The sequence below is a fragment of the Aquarana catesbeiana genome, linkage group LG07 (assembly GCF_042186555.1).
Source record: "Aquarana catesbeiana isolate 2022-GZ linkage group LG07, ASM4218655v1, whole genome shotgun sequence".
NCBI classification, from domain to species: domain Eukaryota; kingdom Metazoa; phylum Chordata; class Amphibia; order Anura; family Ranidae; genus Aquarana; species Aquarana catesbeiana.
The window spans coordinates 274205315-274221084 of NC_133330.1; the positions used below are offsets into that span (position 1 = coordinate 274205315).

Sequence of the window (15770 nt, forward strand, 5' to 3'; positions counted from 1 at the left end):
TACCATTTTTCTCATATAATACGAAGTCATATATAATATAGAAAAGTCTAAAATTAATTTTGCACTGAATGCCACATGTTTATCTTAGGATTCTTCAATATGCAAAGCAGCTATCCATGCTGGAATTCTGGGTAATAATGGAGGAATGATGACATTGGAAAAAATACCTGGACAACAGAGTTACAGTGGATCAGCAAGGAATGGAGTCACAACAAGAAATTATGGATTGTGGCCTGGGTCATTTGTATTCCATGGTTCCTCAAAACCACCAACACCTAAACCAACAGAAGTACCAACCCAAAAACCGCCAGGTAGTCTCCTATGACAGACCAGAGTGTCCAATATGCTATGTCTCTCAGATTTAGGTAATGTCAAAGTACTCAAATAGATCATTTACAGTCAAATTACTTTGTACAACGGATTGTACTAAGGTTACCGTTTCTCCCCATTTGCCTGGAATAAACCACATTTTGAGGAATCTCTCCTCAGAAGCAAGTATCCCTGGTAAAACCCTGGCAGGGAAGTCCAAAAGTTTGGCCAGCACAGTGCAGTTATTGTGGCCACATCAGTATGGCGACTGCTGGACTCTGTAGCCAATGCGCAATATACCCTATAAGCTGATCTAATGTTTTCAAGGAATATAAAACAGGAATTTTCCTTGCACATGCTTGTGCGGTTCAACACAGCCTTTCTTTATACACAATGCTAAGTGAAAATTAAGTCTACTATGCAGACAATTTCTCTCTTTTAGTAAATCAACAGTTTTATGTGTAAATCATGGGTAGGGCAAGAGAAAAAAAAATGAAACAGACATTGCAGAGCACAATAGATAATCACAGTAGCCATACCAAGTTTTAAGCATTCAGAGAACTGAACAACACCAGTAATGCAATCCTAATGCTTGTTCAGAATAACTACAGTTTGCTCTATAGGATGGCAATCCAGTGCTACAACAGAATACTTTGACTTCATCGCTACTTGGGCATAAAAACTGATCTAATGTTTTCTCTTTCCAGTAATTGGATCCTGTTCAACTACTGCCAGAAATCTGCAGGAATCAATTTCAACGTAAGTTTTATCTCAAAATAATTTCACTATATGAATAAATTCAATTAACCATAAATATAAATGATAATCAGTATAATATAATGAATACAAGTTTTAATATTTTGAATTTCTAAGTGTTCAATGTCCATCTGAGTGCCAGGTGAATGGAGGAACTGTTTGGGGAACTGATGTCTACACAGATGTAAGCTATTAGTTTTACCGTTTTTCTCATATAATACTAAGTCATATATAATGAAGAAAAGACTAACATTATTCTTGCACTGAATGCCCCATGTTTATCTTAGGATTCCTCAATATGCAAAGCAGCTATCCATGCTGGAATTCTGGGTAATAATGGAGGACTGGTGACAGTGGAAAAAACACCTGGACAACAGAGTTACAGTGGATCAGCAAGGAATGGAGTCACAACAAGAAATTATGGATCGTGGCCTGGGTCATTTGTATTCCATGGTTCCTCAAAACCACCAACACCTAAACCAACAGAAGTACCAACCCAAAAACCAACAGGTAGTCTCCTACGACAGACCAGAGTATCCAATATGATATGTCTCTCAGATCTAGTTAATCTCAAAGTGCTCAAATAGATCATTTACAGTCAAATTACTTTGTACAACGGATTGTGCTAAGGTTACCATTTGTCCCCATTTGCCTGGAATAAACCACATTTTGAGGGATCTCTCCTCAGAAGCAAGTAACCCTGGCAGGGAAGTCCAAAAGTTTGGCCTGCACAGTGCAGTTATTGTGGCCACATCTGTATGGCGACTGCTGGACTCTGTAGCCAATGCGGAATATACCCTATAAGCTGATCTAATGATTTCAAGGAATATAAAACAGGAATTTTCCTTGCACATGATTGTGCGGTTCAACACAGCCTTACTTTATCCACAATGCTAAGTGAAAATTAAGTCTACTATGCAGACTATTTCTCTCTTTTAGTAAATCAACAGTTTTATGTGTCAATCATGGGTAGGGCAAGAGAAAAAAAATGAAACAGACATTGCAGAGCACAATAGATAATCACAGTAGCCATACTAAGTTTTAAGCATTCAGAGAACTGAAAAACACCAGTAATGGAATCCTAATGCTTGTTCAGAGTAACTACAGTTTGCCCTATAGGATGGCAATCCAGTGCTGCAATAGAATACTGTATGGTCATTATGACTTCATTGCTACCGGGGCATGAAAACTGATCTAATGTTTTCTCTTTCTAGTAATTGGATCCTGTTCAACTACTGCCAGAAATCTGCAGGAACCAATTTCAATGTAAGTTTTATCTCAAAATAATTTCTCTGTATGAATAAATTCAATTAACTATACGTAAAAATGATAATCAGTATAATGTAATGAATACAAGTTTTAATATTTTGAATTTCTAAGTGTTCAATGTCCGTCTGAGTGCCAGGAGAATGGAGGAACTGTTTGCGGAACTGATGTCTACACAGATGTAAGCTATTAGCGTTACCATTTTTCTCATATAATACTAAGTCATATATAATGTAGAAAAGTCTAACATTAATCTTGCACTGAATGTCACATGTTTATCTTAGGAGTCCTCAATATGCAAAGCAGCTATCCATGCTGGAATTCTGGGTAATAATGGAGGACTGGTGACAGTGGAAAAAACACCTGGACAACAGAGTTACAGTGGATCAGCAAGGAATGGAGTCACAACAAGAAATTATGGATCGTGGCCGGGGTCATTTGTATTCCATGGTTCCTCAAAACCACCAACACCTAAACCAACAGAAGTACCAACCCAAAAACCGCCAGGTAGTCTCCTACGACAGACCAGAGTATCCAATATGCTATGTCTCTCAGATTTAGTTAATGTCAAAGTACTCAAATAAATCATTTACAGTCAAATTACTTTGTACAACGGATTGTACTAAGGTTACCGTTTGTCCCCATTTGCCTGGAATAAACCACATTTTGAGGGATCTCTCCTCAGAAGCAAGTATCCCTGGTAAAAACCCTGGCAGGGAAGTCCAAAAGTTTGGCCTGCACAGTGCAGTTATTGTGGCCACATCAGTATGGCGACTGCTGGACTCTGTAGCCAATGCGCAATATACCCTATAAACTGATCTAATGTTATCAAGGAATATAAAACAGGAATTTTCCTTGCACATGATTGTGCGGTTCAACACAGCCTCATTTTATACACGAAGCTAAGTGAAAATTAAGTCTATTATGCAGACAATTTCTCTCCTTTGGTAAATCAACAGTTTTATGTGTAAATCATGGGTAGGGCAAGAGAAAAAAAATGAAACAGACATTGCAGAGCACAATAGATAATCACAGTAGCCATACTAAGTTTTAAGCATTCAGAGAACTGAACAACACCAGTAATGCAATCCTAATGCTTGTTCAGAGTAACTACAGTTTGCCCTATAGGATGGCAATCCAGTGCTACAATAGAATACTGTATGGTCATTATGACTTCATTGCTACCTGGGCATGAAAACTGATCTAATGTTTTCTCTTTCTAGTAATTGGATCCTGTTCAACTACTGCCAGAAATCTGCAGGAACCAATTTCAATGTAAGTTTTATCTCAAAATAATTTCTCTGTATGAATAAATTCAATTAACTATACATAAAAATGATAATCAGTATAATGTAATGAATACAAGTTTTAATATTTTGAATTTCTAAGTGTTCAATGTCCATCTGAGTGCCAGGAGAATGGAGGAACTGTTTGGGGAACTGATGTCTACACAGATGTAAGCTATTAGTTTTACCGTTTTTCTCATATAATACTAAGTCATATATAATGTAGAAAAGACTAACATTAATTTTGCACTGAATGCCCCATGTTTATCTTAGGATTCCTCAATATGCAAAGCAGCTATCCATGCTGGAATTCTGGGTAATAATGGAGGACTGGTGACAGTGGAAAAAACACCTGGACAACAGAGTTACAGTGGATCAGCAAGGAATGGAGTGACAACAAGAAATTATGGATCGTGGCCTGGATCATTTGTATTCCATGGTTCCTCAAAACCACCAACACCTAAACCAACAGAAGTACCAACCCAAAAACCACCAGGTAGTCTACTACGACAGACCAGAGTATCCAATATGATATGTCTCTCAGATCTAGTTAATCTCAAAGTGCTCAAATAGATCATTTACAGTCAAATTACTTTGTACAACGGATTGTACTAAGGTTACCGTTTGTCCCCATTTGCCTGGAATAAAACACATTTTGAGGGATCTCTCCTCAGAAGCAAGTAACCCTGGCAGGGAAGTCCAAAAGTTTGGCCTGCACAGTGCAGTTATTGTGACCACATCAGTATGGCGACTGCTGGACTCTGTAGCCAATGCGTAATATACCCTATAAACTGATCTAATGTTATCAAGGAATATAAAACTGGAATTTTCCTTGCACATGATTGTGCGGTTCAACACAGCCTCATTTTATACACGAAGCTAAGTGAAAATTAAGTCTACTATGCAGACAATTTCTCTGCTTTAGTAAATCAACACTTTTATGTGTCAATCATCTGTAGGGCGAGAGAAAAAAAAATGATACAGACATTGCAGAGCACAATAGATAATCACAGTAGCCATACTAAGTTTTAAGCATTCAGAGAACTGAACAACACCAGTAATGCAATCCTAATGCTTGTTCAGAGTAACTACAGTTTGCCCTATAGGATGGCAATACTGTGCTGCAACAGAATACTGTATGGTCATTATGACTTCATCGCTACCTGGGCATAAAAACTGATCTAATGTTTTCTCTTTCCAGTAATTGGATCCTGTTCAACTACTTCCAGAAATCTGCAGGAATCAATTTCAATGTAAGTTTTTTCTCCAAATAATTTCTCTGTATGAATAAATTCAATTAACTATAAATAGAAATGATCATTAGTATAATATAATGAATACAAGTTTTAATGTTTTGAATTTCTAAGTGTTCAATGTCCATCTGAGTGCCAGGAGAATGGAGGAACTGTTTGGGGAACTGATGTCTACACAGATGTAAGCAATCAGATTTACCATTTTTCTCATATAATACGAAGTCATATATAATATAGAAAAGTCTAACATTAATCTTGCACCGAATGCCACATTTTTATCTTAGCATTCCTCAATATGTAAAGCAGCTATCCATGCTGGAATTCTGGGTAATAATGGAGGACTGGTGACAGTGGAAAAAACACCTGAACAACAGAGTTACAGTGGATCAGCAAGGAATGAAGTCACAACAAGCAGTTATGGACCTTGGCCTGGGTCATTTGTATTCCATGATTCCTCAAAACCACTGTCTCCTAAACCTACAAAATTACCAACCCAAAAACCACCAGGTACTTTCCCATTATGAACAATAATATTTTGTCTTTAAGAGCTTGGTAACGTCAAAGTGCTCAAATAGATTATTTATAGTTTTCAGTGCATGCTTTGCTAAGCAGAAGCCCAGAATGTTGAGTTTGGTGTGCTGGAGAAAAGGCACATCCTACCACTTCTCCAGATTAGTGTGACTACAGATCTGGTTACATTCTTTACAGTCCAGCCTGGCTTTTAAAAATAGGCAGTGAATCTTTTTAGCTGCAGAGAGAAGCGCCTAGGGTTGGCATTAGCATCTTATCAATTTAAAAGCTTTAAATTTATTGGTTGCTACTACCAATACTGGTTGCTTGTCTCTGCAGCAAAACATGGTAGTAAATACAGGAACATATATTGCTGTTACTTATTATTAGGTACTTCAAATTTAAATGCCAACTGCACAACTTTCTAGATAAATTTACTCTTGACCTCTGCACTCTGTGTGTTAATGACCTGCCTTACTTAACCCTAAAACCTGCAATCTTTGCAATAATTACTCCTGACCCCCTGCACTTGCATTCCTTAGTTCTGACTCCTGCTTTTTGTGTAATATGCCAGTGCCCTGTGCAATACTTACTCCTGATTTCGAAATTTTTTGCAAGTCTTACTGTTGAGCCCTGCACTCTTTCTGTTATTTGCTGCTGACTAGGGATGAGCCCGATGTTCGAGTCGAACGTAAGTTTGACTCAAACATCGGGTGTTCGCCTGTTTGCCGAACAGCGAAAAATATACAGTGTTCGCGGCAAATTCAAAAGCTGCCGGAACACCATTAAAGTCAATGGGACACTAACATGAAAAATCAAAAGTGCTAATTTTAAAGGCTTATATGGAAGTTATTCTCATACAAAGTGTTTGGGGACCCGGGTCCTGCCACAGGGGATATGTATCAATGCAAATATTTAAAAAAAAAATGGCTGTTTTTTCGGGAGCAGTGATTGTTTTAATAAAGTGAAACAATAAAAATGAAATATTCCTTTAAATATTGTGCCTGGGGGGTGTCTATAGTATGTCTGCAAAGTGGCACATTTTTCCCACAGCAAAATGACATTTCTAAAGGAAAAATTGTCATTTAAAACTGATCGCGGCTGTAATGAATTGTCGGGTCTCGGCAATATAGATAAAACTCGAAAAAAAAGAGCATGGGATCCCCACCCAGTCCATTACCAGGCCTTTTGGCGTGGGGGTCCCCCTAAAATCCATACCAGGCACTTCGGGTCTGATATGGAAATTAAGGGGAACCCTGCGCCAAATTTTTTATAAAAATGGCATAGGGGTCCCCCCAAAATTCTTATCCGAGCATGCAACCTGGCAGGCCGTAGGAAAAGAGGGGGGATGAGAGAGTGCCCCCCCTCCTGAACTGTACCAGGCCACATGCCTTCAACATGGGGAGGGTGCTTTGGTGTAGCCCCCCAAAGCACCTTGTCCCGATGTTGATGGGGACAAGGGCCTCATCCCCACAAACCGTGGTTGTGGGGGTCTGCAGGCAGGGGGCTTATCAGAATCTGGAAGCCCCCTTTAACAAGGGGACCCCCAGATCCCGGCCTCCCCCCGTGTTAAAAATGGTAACGGGATACAAGTCCCCCTACCATTTCACAAAAATGTTAGCACTTTTGATTATTCATGTTCACGTCCCATAGACTTTAACGGTGTTCGTGTGTTCTGCCGAATATTTTGCCCGTTCGCATGTTCTGCTGCGGACCGAATAGGAGGGTGTTCGGCTCATCCCTACTGCTGACTCCTGCACTCTGTAATTTACACATGACTCAGCCACTCTTTGTGGTAATTACACTTGACCCCTGCACTCTGAGGATTACTCACTACTGACTCATAACACTCTGAGCATTACCTACTCCTGACACGGACACTATTTGCCTTATGCACTCCTAAACCCTGCACTTTGTGCATTTTGCATTCCTGGCCCTGGCACTCTTTGGATCATGCACTCTAGTCCTAGGGAAGAGTAGGCGCAGGTTTTAATAAAAGATTTTTTGAATGAATCAGTAGTCCTACATTTTACAAGAAGAGAGTCAGTAATGCCCATGGCCTGGAGCATCAGAGAGGTATTGGCAGCCAGGTGAAAGAGGAATAAGGTAACTATTACAGCCGTCTCTTCTAGACTTAACAAGCAATTGATCCTTGCAGTGTGGGGTTGGGCCCGCTGCAAGGGTATTTTGTATATTTGTAGTTCCTTGAGTTCAGCTTACCCCATCGTGGACAGGGAATGAAAAACAGCGTCTTATCTTGCTCATGATTGTATGGTTGAAGAAAACACAGCTTCACTTTATTCACTATGCTAGGGCAAGTCAAAAAAATTAAACAGACATTGCAGAGCACAATAGGTTTGTACAATGTACAGCAGGGATATGCAATTAGTGGACCTCCAGCTGTTGCAAAACTACAAGTCCCATCATGCTTCTGTCTCTGAGTGTCATGCTTGTGGCTGTCAGAGACTTGCTATGCCTCATGGGACTTGTAGTTCTGCAACAGCTAGAGGTCCGCTAATTGCATATCCCTGATGTACAGCATCCGTACAATAGCTTTGCACAAATCTCAGTAGCCATATCCACCATTAGGCATTAAACTTAATGACAAAACTCAGCAGCACCAGTAATATAATCCTACTGCTTGTTAGGGGTAACTACAGTTTGTTCATTAGAAGGCAATCCAGTGCTACAATAAAATACTGGATGTCATCATGACTTCATCACTACCTGGGCAGGAAAACTGATATAATTTTTTCAATTTTTTCCAGTACGTGGAACCTGTTCAACTACTGCTGGACAACTGAAAGAATCTATTTCAATGTAAGTTTTATCTTTAGATAACTTCTCTGCCTAAAAAATGTAATTAATAATAAATTGACATAATATACAGTATAAAATAATGATACAAGTTTTAAAAAAGGAATGTTTTGTTTTTCTTAGTGTTCAGTGTCCATCTGAGTGCCAGATGAACAGAGGGGCAGTTTGGGGAACTGATGTCTACACAGCTGTAAGTTATGCTTATTACCAACTTTCTCATATAGCACTAAGCCAACAATATAGCACTAGAAAAGCCTAACAATATTCTTTCACTAAATACCATATGTTTATCTTAGGATTCCTCAATATGCAAAGCAGCTATCCATGCTGGAATTCTGGGTAATAATGGAGGACTGGTGACAGTGGAAAAAATACCTGGACAACAGAGTTATAGTGGATCAGCAAGGAATGGAGTCACAACAAATGGTTATGGACTTTATTCTGGATCATTTGTATTCCATGGTTCCTCAAAACCACCGACTCCTAAACCTACAAAAGAATCAACCCAGAAACCACCAGGTATTCTCCCATCACAGACTGTACATGGCCATAGTAAAGAATATTGTTTGTCTCTTTTAGAGTTAGGTAATGTCAAAGTGCTCAAACAGATAATTTACAGTGAACTGTCTATGTACAAGGCACTGTTCTAAGGTTAACATTCATCCCCATTTGCTGAGGACAGTCCATGTTTTGAGGGGTTTGTCTCTGGCAAATAAGTGTCCCTGCTTAGAAACCCTGCCAGAGAAGTCTGATGGTTTGACCTTCACAGTGCAGGTGCTGTAGCCACGACGACTCTGTTTTCTTTTTGTGGAAAAAAAAGCCAGCCTGCCGTTTAAGTATTGCCTATATGCAATTGGCTCAGGTTTCCCTTTGTGCCATATTGGGGTGGCTGCTGCAACTATGCAGTGCAGGCTGGACTTCCCTGTCAGTAAATTTATTGGGGATGCTTGAGTTCTGGGAATCAGTGGTGCAGTTCTCAGTGTTTTTTTTTTTTTTAAGCCCGTGGTGTGTGAACACAGTCACACTCCACCCTGTGCAAAAAAAGTGCACACAAAAAAGTGAAACACAATACGTGCACAGGGTGTACACATAGTCCTCCTCCGAAGAGGAAGGACACTAACCCTGATCCCCTGGGGTGTTAGGCTCCAGATGGGGACTGATGTACTTAGGTGGGGCTCCCCCAAAGTGATACCCCATGAGAGAGGGTAAACTAAGCCAAAAGGCCATGTCCACCCCACCCACCCCCACCCCAAGACTTTCAGGGCAGGCCCTACCAGTTCAACGTGAAAACAAACGTGTACATCAAAATAAAGACAAAAGTGACAAACACACAAATAAAAATGTGGGGAAGGATAGTGGAGAAGGTGCCATTGTGCAGTACAATGGCCGAACTTCTGGCCAGGAATAAAAAAATTCCTCTGGTCCTAGCCAAAAGGTGTGTATGGAGCAGTGACCTTGGTGCCAATAAAACTCAAAGTGTCCCCTTAAACACAGTGAGGATTACGGCACCCCTGGAATGTCACTCCAGGGGCACATACACCACGGGCTTCTTTCGGAGCCTGGATATTAGAGAACTGGAGACAATGTATCTGAATTAGGGATGAGCTTCGTGTTCGAGTCGAACCCATGTTCGACTCGAACATCGGCTGTTCGATCGTTCGCCAAATTGCGAACGATATGGGCCGTTCGCGCCAAATTCGTGTGGCGCGTCACGGCCCATAATTCACTGCGGCATCGCAGTGCATTGCTTGCTGATGATTGGCCAAGCATGCACTATGACCCGCATGCTTGGCCAATCACAGCGCCGCCTTAACAGAGAGCCATAATTGGCCAAAGCCAAGGAGGCTTTGGCCAATTATGGCTCAGGGGATTTAGTACACGCCCCACACTATATAAGGCCGCCTGCACGGCGGCCCTGTGCAGTGTGTTCCGGTGTGCTTAGAGAGAGAGAGAGACAGTGTCATTTCATTTGATTTGGCTAGATTAGGCAGGACAGTCAGTTAGTTAGCTGCACTTAAAGTGTATTGTGTATATATATGCATCCCAGGTGTTGCATATATATATATATATATATACACTGTATTCAGTTTAGCTAGATCCGTTCCTGTTATCTTCTAGACTATTTACATTTAGTGCAGTGCGTCCTGCTCACAGTGTTCAGCTAGATCCGTTCCTGTTATCTTCTTACTGACAGGCAGGCTTGTCTTGTTACAGTATTTTAAAGAAAATTACTGGTGTTCTTTTGATCCTATTAGTACCACAGTCAGGCAGCTAGACTATTTACAGTTAGTGCAGTGCGTCCTGCCCACAGTGTTTTGCTAAACCTACAAGTAAGTGGGGTGCGTCCTGCTCACAGTGTTCAGCTAAACCTACAAGTTAGTGGGGTGCGTCCACCTCACAGTGTTCAGCTAAACCTACAAGCTAGTGGGGTGCGTCCTGCTCACAGTGTTCAGCTAGATCCGTTTCTGTTATCTTCTTACTGACAGGCAGGCTTGTCTTGTTACAGTAAATACAGCTACCTGAAGAAAATTGCTGGTGTTCTTTTGATCCTATTAGTACCACAGTCAGGCAGCTAGACTATTTACAGTTAGTGCAGTGCGTCCTGCCCACAGTGTTCTGCTAAACCTACAAGTAAGTGGGGTGCGTCCTGCTCACAGTGTTCAGCTAAACCTACAAGTTAGTAAGGTGCGTCCACCTCACAGTGTTCAGCTAAACCTACAAGCTAGTGGGGTGCGTCCTGCTCACAGTGTTCAGCTAGATCCGTTTCTGTTATCTTCTTACTGACAGGCAGGCTTGTCTTGTTACAGTAAATACAGCTACCTGAAGAAAATTGCTGGTGTTCTTTTGATCCTATTAGTACCACAGTCAGGCAGCTAGACTATTTACAGTTAGTGCAGTGCGTCCTGCTCACAGTGTTCTGCTAAACCTACAAGTTAGTGGGGTGCGTCCTGCTCACAGTGTTCAGCTAAACCTACAAGTTAGTGGGGTGCGTCCACCTCACAGTGTTCAGCTAAACCTACAAGCTAGTGGGGTGCGTCCTGCTCACAGTGTTCAGCTAGATCCGTTTCTGTTATCTTCTTACTGACAGGCAGGCTTGTCTTGTTACAGTAAATACAGCTACCTGAAGAAAATTGCTGGTGTTCTTTTGATCCTATTAGTACCACAGTCAGGCAGCTAGACTATTTACAGTTAGTGCAGTGCGTCCTGCTCACAGTGTTCTGCTAAACCTACAAGTTAGTGGGGTGCGTCCTGCTCACAGTGTTCAGCTAAACCTACAAGTTAGTGGGGTGCGTCCACCTCACAGTGTTCAGCTAAACCTACAAGCTAGTGGGGTGCGTCCTGCTCACAGTGTTCAGCTAGATCCGTTCCTGTTATCTTCTTACTGACAGGCAGGCTTGTCTTGTTACAGTAAATACAGCTACCTGAAGAAAATTGCTGGTGTTCTTTTGATCCTATTAGTACCACAGTCAGGCAGCTAGACTATTTACAGTTAGTGCAGTGCGTCCTGCTCACAGTGTTCTGCTAAACCTACAAGTTAGTGGGGTGCGTCCTGCTCACAGTGTTCAGCTAAAACTACAAGTTAGTGGGGTGCGTCCACCTCACAGTGTTCAGCTAAACCTACAAGCTAGTGGGGTGCGTCCTGCTCACAGTGTTCAGCTAGATCCGTTCCTGTTATCTTCTTACTGACAGGCAGGCTTGTCTTGTTACAGTATTTTAAAGAAAATTACTGATGTTCTTTTGATCCTATTAGTACCACAGTCAGGCAGCTAGACTATTTACAGTTAGTGCAGTGCGTCCTGCTCACAGTGTTCTGCTAAACCTACAAGTTAGTGGGGTGCGTCCTGCTCACAGTGTTCAGCTAAACCTACAAAATAGTGGGGTGCGTCCACCTCACAGTGTTCAGCTAAACCTACAAGCTAGTGGGGTGCGTCCTGCTCACAGTGTTCAGCTAGATCCGTTCCTGTTATCTTCTTACTGACAGGCAGGCTTGTCTTGTTACAGTAAATACAGCTACCTGAAGAAAATTGCTGGTGTTCTTTTGATCCTATTAGTACCACAGTCAGGCAGCTAGACTATTTACAGTTAGTGCAGTGCGTCCTGCTCACAGTGTTCTGCTAAACCTACAAGTTAGTGGGGTGCGTCCTGCTCACAGTGTTCAGCTAAACCTACAAGTTAGTGGGGTGCGTCCACCTCACAGTGTTCAGCTAAACCTACAAGCTAGTGGGGTGCGTCCTGCTCACAGTGTTCAGCTAGATCCGTTCCTGTTATCTTCTTACTGACAGGCAGGCTTGTCTTGTTACAGTATTTTAAAGAAAATTACTGATGTTCTTTTGATCCTATTAGTACCACAGTCAGGCAGCTAGACTATTTACAGTTAGTGCAGTGCGTCCTGCTCACAGTGTTCTGCTAAACCTACAAGTTAGTGGGGTGCGTCCTGCTCACAGTGTTCAGCTAAACCTACAAGTTAGTGGGGTGCGTCCACCTCACAGTGTTCAGCTAAACCTACAAGCTAGTGGGGTGCGTCCTGCTCAGTGTTCAGCTAGATCCGTTTCTGTTATCTTCTTACTGACAGGCAGGCTTGTCTTGTTACAGTAAATATAGCTACCTGAAGAAAATTGCTGGTGTTCTTTTGATCCTATTAGTACCACAGTCAGGCAGCTAGACTATTTACAGTTAGTGCAGTGCGTCCTGCTCACAGTGTTCAGCTAAACCTACAAGTTAGTGGGGTGCGTCCACCTCACAGTGTTCAGCTAAAGCTACCTGTAGAAGGTTGGTGGTGTTCTCATACTACAGGCAGGCAGTTGATTTTGCTAGCTGCAGTATCAGTACATATATATATATATATATATATATATATATATATATATATATATCCCAGCTTAGTGTACAGGCCATTAGTATGTCTGGAAGGCCAAGAAGGAGAGGCAGACAGCCACAAGCCAATAAGAGAGGGCAAGCAGGCTCTGTGTCTAGTGCTGATCGTGGAGACGGTGCATCCTCATCAGCACGTGGCCATGGGACACGCTTGGCCTTTTTTTCGGCAGCTGGCCATGTTGAGCCGCAACATGCGGAAGACTTGGTCGAGTGGATGACCAAGCCGTCCTCATCCTCCTCATCCTCTCTCACCCATGCCCAGGGTACTTTGTCTGGCAAAGCAGCGGCCTCTTCCCTCGGCTCAATGTCATCAGTGACTCCTTCCCTAGCCCCACCATGTCCTCCTGAGGAGTCCCTCGAACTGTTTGACCACAGTGTTGGGTACATGCTCCAGGAGGATGCCCAGCGTTTGGAAGGCTCTGATGATGATACTGAGCTCGATGAAGGCAGTAACACGAGCACGGACAGAGGGGGTGCCCAAGAAGGACAGCAATCTGGCAGTCATGCTCCCCCTGCTGCAGCATACTGCCAGGTTTGCTCCAGTGATGAGGAGGGAGGGGATGATGAGGTCACTGACTCAACGTGGGTGCCTGATAGGAGAGAGGAGGAGGAGGAGGAGGAGGAGGCGGCACATCACCAACGAGGCAGAATGCCCTCCAGGGGCCAGCCTAAGGGCAGCACATTGACTGCATCACACCCCAAAGCTCCACATGTGCAGGGCGCTGCAGTCTCTGCGCGTTATTCAAAAAGTTCTTTGGTGTGGGCCTTTTTTGAGATGAGTGCATCAGATCGCACTGCTGCTATTTGCAACATATGTCTCAAGCGTATCTCGCGTGGCCAAAACATCTCCCGCTTGGGTACCACATGCTTGACCAGACATATGTTGACCTGCCATGCAGTTCGTTGGCAAGCGTATCTAAAAGTCCCACACCAAAGAACAAAGAGGACCTCTGCTTGCTCCTCATCAGCTGAGATTTCCAACCCCACTAGACCTTCAGTCCTCTCTGAGACCTGCACTGAGAGGAATGAAGGTGTAGAATTAGGTGTGTCACAGCCACGTACTTGTGGGCAATCTGATTTTGGTACACCGACGTCAGATTGTACCAGGCAAATTTCCCTGCCCCAGCTGCTGCACCGCCAAAAGAAGTTTGCTCCCAGCCATCCACATGCCCAACGGTTGAATGCTAGCTTGGCAAAATTGCTAGCACTTCAACTGCTGCCTTTTCAGTTGGTAGACTCTGCCCCCTTCCGTGAGTTTGTGGAATGTGCGGTTCCTCAGTGGCAGGTACCCAAACGCCACTTTTTCTCACGGAAGGCGATTCCGGCTCTCTACCAGCATGTGGAAGGCAATGTCCATGCCTCGCTGGACAGGGCGGTCAGCGGTAAGGTGCATATTACCGCTGACTCATGGTCCAGCAGGCATGGACAGGGACGTTACCTAAGTTTCACGGCGCATTGGGTGACTCTGCTGGCAGCTGGGAAGGATGCAGGACAAGGTGCAGTAGTGTTGGAGGTTGTTCCGCCACCACGCCTCCAAAATGCTAATGATTGTGACACACCTCTCTCCTCCACCCCCTCCTCTTCTTCTTCCTCCATGGCCTCTTCCTCGGAACCAGCGGTGCTCCGTAGTCGTTCAAGGGGCTACGCAAGTACGCAGGCCAAAAGATGCCATGCGGTGCTTGAGCTGGTGTGCTTGGGGGACAGGAGCCACACTGGGGCAGAGGTTCTGTCAGCTCTGCAGGGGCAGGTTCAGAGGTGGTTGACGCCAGGCCAACTTAAGGCAGGAATGGTGGTTTGCGACAATGGCACCAACCTCCTCTCTGCCCTCCGACAGGGACAAATGACCCATGTGCCCTGTTTGGCTCACGTCCTTAACTTGGTGGTGCAGCGGTTCTTGGGTAGGTACCCGGGCTTACAGGATGTCCTGAGGCAGGCCAGGAAAGTCTGTGTGCATTTCCGCCGGTCATATAATGCCAGTGCTCGGCTGACGGACCTCCAAAAGGAGTTTAACCTGCCCAAGAACCGCCTAATCTGTGACATGCCCACCAGGTGGAACTCAACGTTGGCCATGCTGCAGCGGCTGCACACGCAGCAGAGGGCCATCAATGAGTACCTGTGCGACTATGGCACCAGGACAGGGTCAGGGGAGCTTGTTTTTTTTTCCCCACGCCAGTGGGCCATGATCAGGGATGCATGCACTGTCCTGTCACCATTTGAGGAGGCCACGAGGATGGTGAGCAGTGACAGTGCATGCATCAGTGACACTGTCCCCCTTGTCCACCTGTTGGAGCACACGCTGTGTGGAATAATGGACAGGGCACTTGAGGCAGAACAGAGGCAGGAAGAGGAGGACTTCCTTAGCTCTCAAGGCCCCCTTTATCCAGACAGTGTTCCTGCGTGCCCGCCGATCACACAGGAAGAGGACGAGGAGGAAGAGGAGGAGGAGGAGGAGGAAGATTGTGTCAGTATGGAGGTGGAGCCTGGCACTCAGCATCAGCAGCAGTCTTTAAGGGATCAGTCCCAAGAAACACATGGATTTGTACGTGGCTGGGAGGAGGTGGCTGCGGACCATGTCGTCCTTAGTGACCCAGAGGACTCCGGACCGAATGCCTCAGCAAACCTACGCTGCATGGCCTCCCTGATCCTGCAAAGCCTGCGTAAGGATCCTCGTATTCGTGGTATCAAGGAGAAGGACCAA

The 15770-nt window shown here is 43.9% G+C and overlaps 1 protein-coding gene across 1 annotated transcript in view; it reads left to right on the top strand.

Annotated features, from left to right (window-relative positions):
* The first annotated feature begins 5158 nt into the window (after nucleotides 1–5158).
* The window catches only part of LOC141103591 (uncharacterized), a 535587-nt gene continuing 524975 nt past the window's right edge, over nucleotides 5159–15770 (top strand). Inside the window, exons 1-4 of the mRNA XM_073593357.1 lie at nucleotides 5159–5377; nucleotides 8149–8200; nucleotides 8321–8387; nucleotides 8494–8716. Of these exons, the coding sequence (XP_073449458.1) occupies nucleotides 8346–8387; nucleotides 8494–8716 (265 nt within the window). The 5' untranslated portion in view covers nucleotides 5159–5377; nucleotides 8149–8200; nucleotides 8321–8345. The remainder of the gene's footprint in view (nucleotides 5378–8148; nucleotides 8201–8320; nucleotides 8388–8493; nucleotides 8717–15770) is intronic.